The sequence below is a fragment of the Lathamus discolor genome, chromosome Z (genome assembly GCF_037157495.1).
Source record: "Lathamus discolor isolate bLatDis1 chromosome Z, bLatDis1.hap1, whole genome shotgun sequence".
Classification (NCBI taxonomy): Eukaryota; Metazoa; Chordata; class Aves; order Psittaciformes; family Psittacidae; genus Lathamus; species Lathamus discolor.
The window spans coordinates 9,456,318-9,471,338 of NC_088909.1; the positions used below are offsets into that span (position 1 = coordinate 9,456,318).

Genomic DNA, 15,021 nt, shown 5'->3' on the forward strand with positions numbered 1-15,021 from the left:
ATTAAATAGGGGGCCAGATCCACTGCAAACACCTATAGGTTTCACAAACATCTAACAGAAGAAATAATAAACTTTTTTTTTTTCTTTCCACAACTTCTTCACCTGTAATACAGTATGATAGTCACAATATTCAATATAAGAAGTTCAGTACTAATTGCTTAATGGTAAATTTAAAAATGTTCATCATAGTCTAGCAATGACCACCATAATAAAAATGTAATAAGCAACTGAAGAAGTCCCACTAAGCCTAGGAGAAACATCTCTAAATGCTAAACTGAAATACAGCTTTTTTTTTTTTTAATCCCATTTCTGAATTACATTAAAAAAAAAAAAAAAAAAGTCATTTGTCTTGAAAAGAGAGCACACAATTCAAGTTACTGAGTTATCTTAGCGGTTAAGTGAAGTATAAGAGTGCCTGAGAGGAATCGAATCCACCACTGCAGTGGTTCCTTTAGACCATAGTGCTTGAGGGTTCTTATGAGGCGTAAAGAAGAGTGTTCTCTTTTCATGCGTCTGAACTAACAGAGCTGAAGGACATGGTTAATGGGCAGACATCGACAGTAACTTGCTGCATCTTTTCAAGCCATTGAAAAAAGAAGTTAGGCATTCTAATTATACTGTATATTTGTTAAGATTCTACGTTGAACAAAGTGGACAAGTTCACACCCTGGATCATAGATTCTTGTTACTGGGCCTGTTCGTACATTTCATTACCTTTCACACTGCTGTTCTGGGTTGGTTTTTTTTAACCTGTTCTTTGTTGAAGTATTGTCAGGAATTTTTAGATGTCAATCAATACTTACTGTGAATCTACAGGGTTTGGTTTCTCTGTTGCAACTAGCATATCAGTGGAGACTTAAGATAGCTCTTTTTCTTTCACATGGCATAGTTTCTATTAAATAAGCTTCCTGGAGGTGTCACTTTGGCTGAAATGTTGAGATTATTCGCCATATATACATGAATAGATAAAGAAATGATCCTGGTCTATACCACTAGAGATGCATTTTAGTAAATTATAGAATCTGATTATCTTTAATATTGTAATATGAAGAATCTGATCAGATCTCTTCTTGGCTGAGTACAGAACCAAGCTAAGAGCAAGGGGGGTAAGAGTAAGGAATTCAAATAAATGCAGTGTGCTTGCTACATAAACCACTATACATAACACAGTAACAGTCTTGTAACCTACATTTTTGTAAATGATTTCCATACAATATTTTGGGTTGCTTTCTTACTTTTTTAATAAATATAATTCTGGATAAAAATGAAACCTTTATCTTATGCCTGGGACTGCCAAGCCAGAGCAATCTCTTGTTCCAAAGGAACTTGATGTATAATCCGTGATTTTTCGTTCCAACATGGGGTAAGTGCTATTAGGAAAAGCAAGGCTAACTGCAGGGCAGATACAGGTGAGCTGGAAGAAGAGTGTTGAAATGTGGAAGGCAGGAGCAGTGACCAAGGAGCCACACTGCAGAGTGGCAAGTTGGGGTTCCATTCAGATCCAGTGACAGTGATGGGGCTCTGGCCAAGCTGAGCCACGGTCTGACAATCACCCAGTCACAAGGCAGGCATGAGGCCAGGGCAGGAAACCCAGCTGGAGGGTCTGGATCTGGGTCCGAATCCAGATATGAGCCTGGGTGCAGATGTAGCACAGCCAGGGGCCAGCACTAGAACCTTAGCCTAAAAGCACCTCCCAAGCAAATGAATGGGCAGCCCCTGTTCTTCAGAACAGTTTATGAAGCAACCTTTGAAGCACAACATTCACCTAATTTAACTACTCTATACCATCTATAGGAGGGGACATAAGTTATTTTGCAGAACACTGAAAAGAGTGTTTCTGTTAATTTTTTTTTTAATGAAAACAGGGGAACACTAAAACCCGAAAGGTAATAAGAAACATTTATCAGATGTGATAGGTGCAAAATACGTTCAGTGAAAGAGTAGGGCCATTCCCTCTATAGCAGCTTTGGTAAAAAAAGTAAATAATATTTATTTCTAAAAGCATTTGACAGTTGTGACTGGTTTGGACTGACTGGTTTACTATTTAGGAATAATAATAATGCATTCTGTGAATAATTCTGTGAATAATATAGATAACATGACTCATAAAAAGGATGCCAATGCAAACTTAGAGTATTAGAATTTGGCCCACATTAATTTTTTTTCACTAATAGAGCTGATCCAACTACCAATTAAACTGTATTTCAGTGAGGTTTGTATTAAGCTTACCATAACTTTTTTTTCCCATTATTATTTTTAGGCAGAGTTTCCCTTGTTTGCTTTATTTATTTTTTTAACCTAATTTACATATTTACGTCTAGCCTACAGATGACTTGAATAAGATGCCACATTTTGTATTCTGCATTTTTTTCTGAGACAAATTAATTATTTCAATGGTGCTATGACTTTTCCTAGACATGTGTTTTAATTTGTTTCTTAGCCCTTGTCTATGGTTTGAAAGATATCAAGAAGATCAAATACCTTTAAAAGGGCCTAAATCAGAATTACAGTTTCTGACTTTTAAGACATAAGAAATTGGGGTGTTTTTCTGTATAAAAATACTAACACAACCTATTCTGTCAATAATTTTATATATTCCTATGTACTTTCTCAGTCCATAAACCATTTGACAGAAGGTAAAAATTTGAGCACCCAAGTTTCATTTTCAAACATAATAAAAAGCTAAAAAGAAGTTTCTTGTTTTAATTACTGTAAGAGGAGATGAAGGCTCTTAAAGATCAAATATTTTCAAATTACGCAGTCTGATTGTTACCACTAGTATTCCATATTCAGAATCTATAGAACGGAGGTTAGCAAAAGAGAAGCGTATCTCTGATAAAGCAAATTAATAAATAAAAAAAAAGGCTCCATCCTCACCTAAGTAGTGTGATTGAGACAAAGACAGACTGATAGCATTAAGAATAGAGAACTTCATGGATATTTATTTGTTCTTTTGCTTTATTCATGAGTTCTCAGTATGAGCTCACAGGAAGTCCTGAAACTTTCAATCTGTTTTAGAAAACAGTTCAGGCTCACCAAATACTAATACGCATCCAGCACACAGAACATTAACACATTGAACCTTCAACTTGCTCTGCTTCAACACAGAAACAAATTGAGAAAAAAACAATCACTTTCAGCATGCTATGATGGATGAAAATGATATGTGCCAAACAGGAGAGTAGTTTAAAATTGAGGGATGAGAATTACTGCAAACTAATGTAAGGCAGGTAGATGCTTGTTGGAAGATTCTACTCAGAAAAGTTATCAATGGCTTACTGTCAAAGTGGATAGATTAATGAAGTGGTTCATAGGGTTTGTTCTGCTTCTAGCATCATTCGGTATTTCCTGAATGATGGAAAAGACGAAGAATCTATCAAGTCTTTCAGATGACACAAAGCTGGGAGCCACTGCAAGTACTGGAAGAACAGGATTAGAGTTCAAAGCAATTTTTACTAACTGGATGGTCTAAGAAACCAGGATGTGACTGAATGTGGCAAATAAAAGTATTTTGTGTGGGTGAAACAATTAACTGCACAATTACAACAGAGCAGATGACTCAAGGCAGAAACAACTGTGGAGTCAAAAATGAGCTGAATATGAGTCAACAGTTTTTGCTGAATAAAAACGCTCAAGCATTTCCTGGCATCTTAGCTAATATGTTATATGGAAGAACTGTAGAAAAATCCTTCCAGTTCATTTATATCGGTAAGGCTGCATCTGGAACGGTGTGTCCACTTTTGAAAAACAGTGGTTTGTATAGTTAGGGAAGCGTAAGGAAAGACTTTACATCCAAATACATAAAAACCACTAGAAGCTACACTCCTTTTTCACTGGGGATAAGAGAAGAAAAGATGAGCCTAAAATATAAACCACAAAATGGGTTTAAATTGCAGCAAGAGAGATTTCAGTTAAACATTAAGGGAACACTTTCTAAAACAGAATGTAAGTACAGACAGAAGGCTGTTTGAAGAATTTGTAGTATTTCCATTACTGACAGTTTTTAAAAACCTATCAAACAAACATCTTTTGAGAATGAGAAAAGCTAAACGTGATCCTTTTTTGAGGCAAGGGCACTCAACTGCATTCTCATTTGAGGTCTCTTACATCCATATTGTGTAACATAAGGCTTTCTCTCTATTCATAAAAATATTCTTTCTATTCTAAAATATTTCACAAACCTTAGTCCTATGAAAATACTTGATGGACATGTAGTAGAAGCACTGAACAGATATCTGCATCATAATTTGGCTATAGACCCTCTGTCTAAAGCTGGAAACATCAGGAAGTGCGTTGAAAGGTAAAGAAATCAAGAAGCAATCTATTTTTCAAAGAATGAAAGCACACCCAGTATTGTAGTACTGGAAGTGACTTTTTTTTTTTTTTTTTTTCTTTTTTGGCTGAGTTGCTTTTCCTAAGCAGCTATTGGTGTCACACTGCTCAATAGCAAATAAAACAGCTGTAGAATGGGATTTACTTTTACAGTGGTCCTAAATGCACACACTGAGCAATTTGCACAATCTGCCTCACAACTTGAATTGGTTAAAATGTCCCCTGTGGACTACTTTCAAAAACCTATTTGGAAGAATATACACTGTCTCACACTGAAAAAGATCAGGGGAAAAGCAGCAATGTGTCAGAGGCTATAGCTGATGAAAAGAAGCAAAAGGAACAATAGAAATAAGGATCTGTTTTTCACTTTTTGCTTTCCACTCCGTTTTATGAAGGAGCTTTTTATCATAACGCCATAAAACTACACATAATAATAATTGAGAATGTGGAACAAAACCAAGGAAGCACTATGCAAAATTAGAATCTGGCCTTGAAAAGCCTTTCTTAAGCATCTCATTCATCTCACACATTTTGATGAAGACTTCCTGCTATGTCAACTTTCCTCTCTTCATTTTAGAAGACCTAAGTAATTGCTTTGATCTTCTCTCTGTGCTAAAATCCTGGTGGAGATTTTTATTAAATATAACAGTCATTTAAGGTCTAAACTCCTGAAAAATCAATCTTATAATTTCTTCAGAGAGCCCTGAAATGCATTCTTTGTATTCCCATAAAGCACACTGACTTCAGTGACGTTTTAGCAGTCAATAAAAAAGGTTCACTTGGAGATCTGTGGAAAACCATACCATAATTCGAAAAAAATTAATACAGCACAACTAACATTATTTAAAATTAAAAAAAAAAAATTGATGATGGGATACAGAAATACTGATCCACTACTTTTAATTTAATTTACCTTTCATAAAAATAATGGTTTTGAAAATAAAAATGAAAATTATAATCAAATATTTGAATTTCTTATTTAGTTCGAATGCCTTGGGATTTTTGCGCTAGCAAGACACGAAAAAATATTTTCAATCTCTAGCAAAGTTGGCTAGAGTTTTTATGAAAATGTCAATTCAAGGAGTTGTCTGAACTATACTCAAATGTAGATATATTTCCGATCAAAGACATCAACCAGAGTAAAAACAATCACGAAGTGAGGAATTGAATACTATGTTACAGCATTTTATGTTGAGTGATTCTATGCCATATTTGTATTTGTAAGTGGGAGACCAAAGATGTACACATTTTATTAACATGAGCATTTTTAAAAATTGAATGGGGAAGATGGTACTGCCTGCCTTTCTGTTAAACTGTGACATGGTCAAATATAGTTTTATTAATTCTTGTTTCTTGTGCAACCAACAATCTGTTGTATTTTTCAGCCATACTACTTCCATATTTATGTTTTCTGATTTTGCTTCTAAGAAGATCTTGCAAGTTTGCCTTAGTGCGTAAATTAACATTTCCTGCCTCTCTCTACCTGTATTCTTGAAGAATATCATATAGGATTTGTCCAGATAACATCTATTATGATGCTGCCTTTTTAATTCAGATGAACTTGTGTGGGTAAATAGCTTCCACCTTTACTTACCAGCCATTCCCTGGGACCAAGCTTCACTGACATAAGCCAGAGGATTACCCTCTCCCCAACAGAGAATGGATGTGGTAAATATTCATTCTGCGCTGCATTTATGATCTTGTTCTGTTAGCATTTTATTTGTAATGATCTTTGAATACGTATAATTATAGTAGACACTTTACAGAAAGTAGCCTTGGATTCATTTTCAGATGCTTTCCAACTTGAGATGTGTAGCTCAAATTCCTCTAATTCCTTCTCTTGAAGCACAACATTATTTAGCTATGTAGCCTGTTTTCTGACTCAGCATGAGGAAAATGGTTAAGTCCTAACTATCTCACTAGCTTTCTAAAATGACAGAGGTATTACTCTGAAATGCAAGAAATGTGTAGTATCAGCTTTTTTGTTACTAGTATCAATAGATAAATTTTAGAAGCAGAAATCACCTTTTTCCAAATGCCAGTCTGCCTTGATCTCAAGCCACTTGTTTTTACCAAGTACAGACCACCATTACTGTTTTCAAATATCTCTGCAGTGATTTTATACTTCCTTTATTAATCTGAAAAGACCGCTCTTGTTGCTACTGAAAGACCCGATTCTACATACTTTATCCATAATAGTTGCCCTTTATACTTTTAAGAGAAAAGCAAGGACTGTAGGACTGACGTTCGGGTCTGCTGCACTAATGGTTTGTCAGTACAACTGTCTCTCCTAATGGGCTGTCATCAAGACAACTCTTAACCCAGAAATCTCCATACAAACACCTTAACCAAACTCCTAAGGTTGCATAGCACACCTAGTACACAATGACAAGAAGAGATTTATAGTACTTTGAAAATATACTCTATTTTCAGCATTGTGCCTAAGTACACCAAATACTGTCAAACAGAGCTGAAGGTGCTGTAATGGAAAGAACCAGGTATAAACTCCAGAAATCCTTGCATGTGATGGAGCCAATCCTGTTACCTTGGGAATTTTGCTGTGTGGGCTGCATGAACCTTCCTTCTGTATGCTCTGCACATACCTGCCTTCTGCTCTAGGAAGGGGAGTTCCTACACCTTACTTTCAAAAATATCTACCCATGCCAACTCCTGCCTCTTGAAATTATTTGTTGAAAGTTTAGTTAACTTTAAAACTGTAGTTACTGGCAAGGATGCCAAACATTAACTATTCTGATTCTATGATATCACAGCAGCACTACCTTGTAAAATGAGCTAGAAAGCAGCAGTTCTACCCAGGCTCCGACTAATGGTGTAGAATCATAGAATGGCTAGGGCTGGAAAGGACCTTAAGATCATCTAGCTCCAATCCCCCCGCCCATGGCAGGGATGCCTCACAATAGACCACGTCACCCAAGTCTGTTGAACCCAGCCTTGAACGCCGCCAGGGATGGAGCATTCACCACTTTGGACAACCTGTTCCAGTGCCTCACCACCCTCACAGTAAGGAGCTTCTTCCTTATATCTAACCCAAACTTCCCCTGTTTAGTTTAAAGCTATTACCCCTTGTCCTATCACTACAGTCCCCAATGAAGAGCCCCTCTCCAGCATCCCTGTAGGCCCCCTTTCAGATATTGGAAGGCTGCTATGAGGTCTTTATGCAGCTTCTCCAGGATGAACAGGCCCAACTTTCTTAGCCTGTCTTCATGTGGGAGGTGCTCTGATCCAGCCCCCTTATCCTCACGGCCCTCCTCTCTGGACTTGCTCCAACAGCTCCGTCAAACAAGTTCTTTACGCTAATCTCATGAGGCTTTAAATCTAAACTATTTAGAAACTGAACTATTTAGGAAGGCTTTGTTGAACACGAGTTAGTTCTGTTCCTAGCAGCTTATTACTTTCCGCTTACACTTGCAGATTACTTCCTGTATCAAAACTGTTTTCCCATCTCCCTCATCTGAAAATGCTCCCTTGTCATTTTATCACAAGTTATTACAGAAACAGTCCCCGTGCCTCTCTTTTATTAACACCTCTCAAATATTTGTGCAGTGATTTCATATCCTCCTTTAATCACCTCTTATCCAGTTTATACAAATTAAGTTCAATCAATCTTTCATTATAAGTAATATTCTTCTCACCTTAGCTACCCTGCTTTGAACTTTCTTCAGCATTTCAGTAGTTTTTTTAAGATGACGGGTCTCATCAGTACTACATGCAATATTCTGAGGGCAGCTTCCGCTATCATTGATACATACTAATGCTAATGAACAGGACATTAACAACCATATAGGAGAAGTAGTCTAACATCACAAACATGTCTAAAATTCAAAAGTTGCCGTCATTTATCTTCTTGCTACCTTACTTGTTTTTATTCTGCTGGATTGTATTTCAAGGCCTAGATGCAGAAGATAATAAAGACTGCAAATTAAAATAAAAATTTAAAACCTAACTTCTGCTGAATGCTGTTTTCATTCCTCCCAGGCCTACTCATTTATATTCTGATTTCAGAACCACAGGGTTCAAAACTGTGGTCCAGAGAGGGCCATATACTAAATCATTAAAAGCTCTGTTGATTAAAACATGTGCACATTCACCTGAAAGCTAAAGCTAGCTATAGAAAAAAAATCAATTATTCACTCTCACAAAATATCCACAATCTATTAGGAGAGTCTTTAGTTTTCTATGTCTCCTGGCTCTTCTATTCATCTCAGCTTTTCTAACTTGAAGTTTGGCTTTGTACCAAATGACGATATCCAAGATGGCAGCATTTAAAATCTGTTTCTTCATACATAGTAAGTGCTTATGCTTGAATAAGACAATGTGTTTGCCATTGCAACAGGGCGTTGGGCGTAGTTTGCCATTGTCAGTAACCATATTTCAGGTATGTGTAGAAGTGACGTTATTTAAGTCCATGTGAGATGTAAATAAGTCAGACACAGCTGAAAACTTATATTCTCTGCCATTCCTATATAATAGAACACAGTGTCACTTGATATTACATTCCATTATGAAAATCTTATTTTAAAGCTGACAGTCATGATTTAATATCCTGGGAAAAGCTTAAAAGTGAGAAGTATACCTTAGCTACTTTTAGCAGTATTAAGGACACCCTTCCCCAGCATCTTGACTGTCATTATTTGGATTATGAGAAAATACATACAGCCTGGTATGTATATAAATAAAACACACAAGTCAGGAAACCTGACATCAGTTACTCAGATGTAACGATAATGATCTATGGATGATATATTGGTTCACCATGACTTCTGTTACTAATCCGATGTTATCACATTGTAAGTTCAGCCTCTAATAGAAAATTTGAATATGTATCTTTGTAATGTAGTATTTATATTTACTCTCTATCCACAAAATTCACCTATGAAAAGTTAAAAATATTCAGAGCAAGACATCAGAAAAGCATTTACCCTCTGCCATATTCAGAGCACTGAATGAAAAATAACTTCTGAATTACCTTCTTTCATGTGTCTAATAACTCATACAGAAAAACTTGCACTCTAGAACTGCAGAAGTATATGCATTTTTCATCTAACATAATGGAAAATTATTGTTTTATGGGTCACTTACCAGTAGTTATTTCTGTGCACCCAGCATTATAGAATTGTTGTGTAGGTTGAAGGTAATGTCAGTGTTTCAAGCAAGAGTGTGATTCAGGTAAGGACTACACCTATTTAATGTCAAGTTAGCAGGACCAAAAAAGCAGAAGAATAAGCAACTGTTTTCCTCACACTTACCGTCAAGTATAGCAACCCTTTCTACCATAGGCATGAAGCCATATAGAATCATAGAATCATAGAATAGGGTTGGAAAGGACCTCAAGATCATTTAGTTCCAACCCCTCCGCCATGGGCAGGGACACCTCACACTAAACCATCTCACCCAAGGCTTCGTCCAACCTGGCCTTGAACACTGCCAGGGATGGAGCATTCACAGCCTCCCTGGGCAACCCATTCCAGTGCCTCACCACCCTAACAGGAAAGAATTTCCTCCTTATATCCAATCTAAACTTCCCCTGTTTAAGTTTTAACCTGTTACCCCTTGTCCTGTCACTGCAGTCCCTGACGAAGAGTCCCTCCCCAGCATCCCTATAGGCCCCCTTCAGATACTGGAAGGCTGCTATGAGGTCTCCACACAGCCTTCTTTTCTCCAGGCTGAACAGCCCCAACTTCCTCAGCCTGTCTTCATGCAGGAGGTGCTCCAGTCCCCTGACCATCCTCATGGCCCTCCTCTGGACTTGTTCCCACAGTTCCATGTCCTTTTTATGTTGAGGACACCAGAACTGCACACAATACTCCAGGTTTTGTTCAGAGTACTACAGAAGGGAGAGGAATCAGGGGCCATGACTGGGATTATTTCTGATGATCAGCTCTCAGCATATCATTAAAAGAAAGCAGCAAGTTCAGATAATCTTTAGTCTCAGGCAGGAAATTAAAAGAAATTATGGGTATCTATTTCTGCCCTGGTGCTGGTAGCTACACAGATCTAAATCTAATTTTAATTTCTAATAAACAAAGCTAATAAAAAGCTAGTCATCTAGAAAAGCATTAAGTAGATCAGCTCTAAGTAGCTACAATTTTGATAGCATTTGGTACATTCCTATGAATGACAGAAAATATTTTCATTCTGAAATGGATTACATTAACATAGTCCATTTCATAAAACAGAGATTCCATCTGGGGAAAGACACTATTCTAGACACACTACCTGTGTTCAGAAACAACTGTGTTTTAAATTATTTGGAAAGACTTTCAATTTAGCTGGGACACTACTGAAATGTAACCAGAGAGAAAATGTAGCTGTATACACGTCCACCTCCCTCCAACAATAAAGCTCAAACAAACCCCAAACCCTGAAGTATCTACCATGCTTGGAGGATCACTGTCAGGTTTGATTTGTTTTGAGTAAGACACTACTATACCTGTCTGTCCTGTTTTAATTTGCACACTGTCACAATAGTATCGAAACATCTTCCCACATGAGGTTCCAAAGTACTACGTACAAACGTGTAAGATAATGTGTTTCGTATCCAGCTTACTAAGAGTTGTGATGGTTCAGACTGCTAAGGTCTGATAAATGTAAAAAAAAAAAAAAACAGTCAGACATCATACATACTTTCTATTTGCTTTGGACATTTTCTTTTTGTTAAAATGTACCTTCCACTCTCTCTGTCCGCGGTATCAGCACTACTGTGCAAATTATATAGCTGCTAAACAAGTGTGCCTGTTTTATGCACCACTGACTTTAAAAGGTGAAATACACAGTGTCACAAGCTACTGCAAAATAGTAGCTATCTTATCATAATACTATTGGCATTTTGAGACTGCCTGGAACAACCTGTAAAACTCTCTCTGGTATGTAATAAAACCCTTGCTCATACCTTTCCTCCAAAAATTCTGGAGCTAGAAATTAAAAATAAGGAAAAAAAAATTGGAAGAAAATAAATTATTCTGCATAGTTCTTTACATTTTCTGAACACACTTTTCTGCAGAAAAAAACACAACTATAAGGCTGCTGCTTTTTACAGCAATCTTTTTCACCCTGTGCAATATAAGGCTTCAGTTTCTACATAGCTACCTGCATCTGGCTTGCTTAATGACTAGACTCTTATATATATTTATTGTTTACATATCGTAACCAAATACATGCTGGAGGGCTCTACACAATTTAACATTTAGTATGGATGGCTAAGATTTCTTTAAGTGAATGAAGACGCATGTCAGACACAAAAGGAAATTCTGCAAATTTTAAAGCATTGCAAGCACTGGATAGGTCTATCTAAAGTCACAGAACAATTGCATACTCTCCGAATTTAACAAACTCTTTGGTGGGTAGCTGTAAGATTAGTATGGTAGTTACTCTACAGATGAAGGCCATTACATAGGGATGGTGAAGAAACAAAGTGTGGCCTCAGTACATAAACTCATGTAGTTAAAATGGATTAGAGAAGAATGTAAGTGATGTCTTCTATAGAAGAAAAATGATAATCTGTAAAAGTAAGGAATCTAGAAACCACTTATTAATTCAGAAGCAGCTCTATAGTGTGAAGCCACTTACTCAGGGACTGTGGCAAAACCACAGCTGAATTCTTTGTGAATAAATTCCCTTTAGAAACTAACATGTCATTTTCATGGTAACTGAACTGTTACTCAAGGGAATACTTGTGACTGGAAAGGAAGGTTTGGGGAAAATTTGATTCTAGCAAAACAGGAAAAGAATCACGATTTTCAGATTCACAAAAAAGCTTTGGATTTCTCTCTGGCTTTCATGATACTAGAAATCACTTTCCTAGGTGATGAATAGTTATTTCAGTGGATTAATCATAAGGCTTTCATGCAACAGAAATAATAGATCTGAGTAAAATGAAAGATATTTTTTGTGTTTGGAATATTTCTTTCAGGCTACTTTTGTGAAAAAGAAGTGGAAAATCTTCTGTGTAAGTGGAGAACACATTTCTGAGCTCCTCTGTGAAAGCTATGTGTGTTCCCACACTAAAGCAGTAACTTGCCCTAGTAGAAACTGAAAAAAAAGCTTACAGCTAAACCCCTCTAATTAAGACAGCTAACTCAAGTAATAATTGCATGCAATAATTTGTAATATTAAAGAAAACCAAATCATATATTTTGATACCTGATGGTCAGGGATCTGTTCAGATTTATATTACCAAGTCACTTTTGACAAATCAGCTAGCATGAACTCATTAATAACAGCCTCTTCACATACTTATTTTTGAAACAAGCTACCGTTTTTCCATTATGCTGTTCTAAAGTTATTCTTTGTAAATTTCTACTTTACATGGAATGTAAGATAAAATAGTGAATCACATTCCAGGGATTGTGTTCACATTTAGAATAGCTGTACTTCAACCAGAAGAAAATACTTTAATGGATTCATCCATTAATCTATTAATATTTACCAACCTATAATATTTATCTAAAGTCCCTGCAAGTTAGGACAGTTCTAGGAATGGGAAATAATTTTTTCCATGCAATCTCACCAGACAGGCTTAAAAAACTTCCAGACTTTTAAGAGTCTATGAATATTATGTTTAATTTTGGTGAGAAGACTTAGCACACTTGATCTATCCTTTAATAATTTCTCCTAGAATTTATTTCATAGTTTTGCTAATCTGCAAGAGGACAAGAATTTTTACTCTTATTTAATCCTTTGTGGTTATATAAATCCAGATTTTTTTTTGTGAATGTTTAAAAATGAGCTACAGTTTTCTCCTCCTTAGGAGATCACAGCTGCTTGACACACAGTAACCGAAACCATCTTCTAGTAACAGGTGAAAGAATATAAGAAATCATACCAAATCACTTTAAAAACCACTTACAAAATATAACAAAATGAATTTGCTGTATATATGACATATGTATAGAAAATGAGGGAATGGATTCATTGGCAGTTCTTTCAGATTACTCTCAAGTCCCTAAAGCCACAGAGAAATAAAGTCATCCTAATTGCACGCTAATAAAACTTCATACCAATACTCAGTATCATGCTTTTTCCCCCCAGTCCATCCAACCAAGAAAGAAAACTAATTTTTAATGGAAATACACAATATATTCACTAAAATTCCCAAGCTAAACTCTGCTTTCTTTAACTGGAAATACTACAGTCTTATATTGAAAATTAAATTATGCTCATTAAATTCCTCAGACCAAGTCTTTCAATACCCAATCAGTTGTAAGTCAGAGAGCATTTCACTAAATTCAGTTTTGCTTTAGTAACTTCTGTTATATTAGCATCACCAGTGCTTTCATTAGATAATGCAGACTTTTTTTGTCTCTTCACATGATCACACTCTGATGGAATAGAAGTGAGGGACATGTTCCAACTTGTTATTACTAGCAGGTCGAAGGAGTTGATCCTGCCCCTCTACCTTGCTCTCGTGAGACCTCACTTGGAGCATTGTGTGCAGTTCTGGTGTCCTCAACATAAAAAGGACATGGAACTGTGGGAACAAGTCCAGAGGAGGCTACAAGGATGATCAGGGGACTGGAGCACCTCCCGTATGAAGATAGGTTGAGAAAGTTGGGGCTGTTCAGCCTGGAGAAGAGAAGGCTGCATGGAGACCTCATAGCAGCCTTCCAGTATCTGAAGGGGGCCTATAAAGATGCTGGGGAGGGACTCTTCATTATGGGCTATAGTGATAGGACAAGGGGGAACAGGTTAAAACTTAAACAGGGGAAGCTTAGATTGGATATAATGAAGTTCTTTACTGTCAGGGTGGTGAGGCACTGGAATGGGCTGCCCAGGGAAGTTGTGAATGCTCCATCCCTGGCAGTGTTCAAGGCCAGGTTGGACAGAGCCTTGGGTGAGATGGTTTAGTGTGAGGTGTCCCTGCCCATGGCAGTGGGGGTTTGGAACTAGATGATCTTGATGTCCTTTCCAGCCCTAACTATTCTATGATTCTATGATTACTGACAGACTGACAGACATCCACTTACACTCCCAGTTTATGTATATTATATGAAACACGTGAGAGGCAGTTACTTGTGTAAATAGAATCATAGAATTTTTAGGTTGGAAAAGGCCTTTAGAATCATCAGGTTCTTGGCACTGCCAACTCTACCACTAAGCCACACCTCCAAATGCCACATCTAAACATCTTTCAATACCTCCAGGGACTGTGAATCCGCTGCTTTCCTGGGCAGCTTGTTCCAGTGTTTGACAGCCCTGGCAGTGAAGAATTCTTTTTTTTTTTCCTAATATCCAACCTAAACAATCTGGCATAACTTGAGGCCATTTCATAAGCTGGGGATTCATATTCAGAGACACCTACCTGTATGTGGCTCAATAGAAAAGTAGGGCTGTCCTTCCAGAATGCTATAAACCAGCTTGGCACTATTTCCGTAAACTGGATCATCTGCATCTGTAGCTGTTACTTTAGTAACAGAGGTGCCTAAATAAAAAAGAATATACACAATTAATGTTTACGCTCTTACTAGAAAGTTGCGTAACATTCAAAAAATAAACGGAAACAAAAATTAGTTTCTTTGTGAGTTGCATGACAACAACAACAAAAAAAAAAAAACCCACACGAATGATCACTAACAACTTACAACATTAATTCTGGCACACAAACAAAGCATTTTCCTTCCACATGGTATATGCCACCAGACTGAATTTCTGGGTAAATGAAAAACCCTTTTA

The 15,021-nt window shown here is 36.9% G+C and overlaps 1 protein-coding gene across 1 annotated transcript in view; it reads right to left on the minus strand.

Annotated features, from left to right (window-relative positions):
- Positions 1–15,021, minus strand: part of CDH8 (cadherin 8) — a 135,658-nt gene that overhangs the window by 63,723 nt on the left and 56,914 nt on the right. Inside the window, exon 3 of the mRNA XM_065661228.1 lies at positions 14,651–14,770. Coding sequence (XP_065517300.1) covers positions 14,651–14,770 — 120 coding nt within the window. The remainder of the gene's footprint in view (positions 1–14,650; positions 14,771–15,021) is intronic.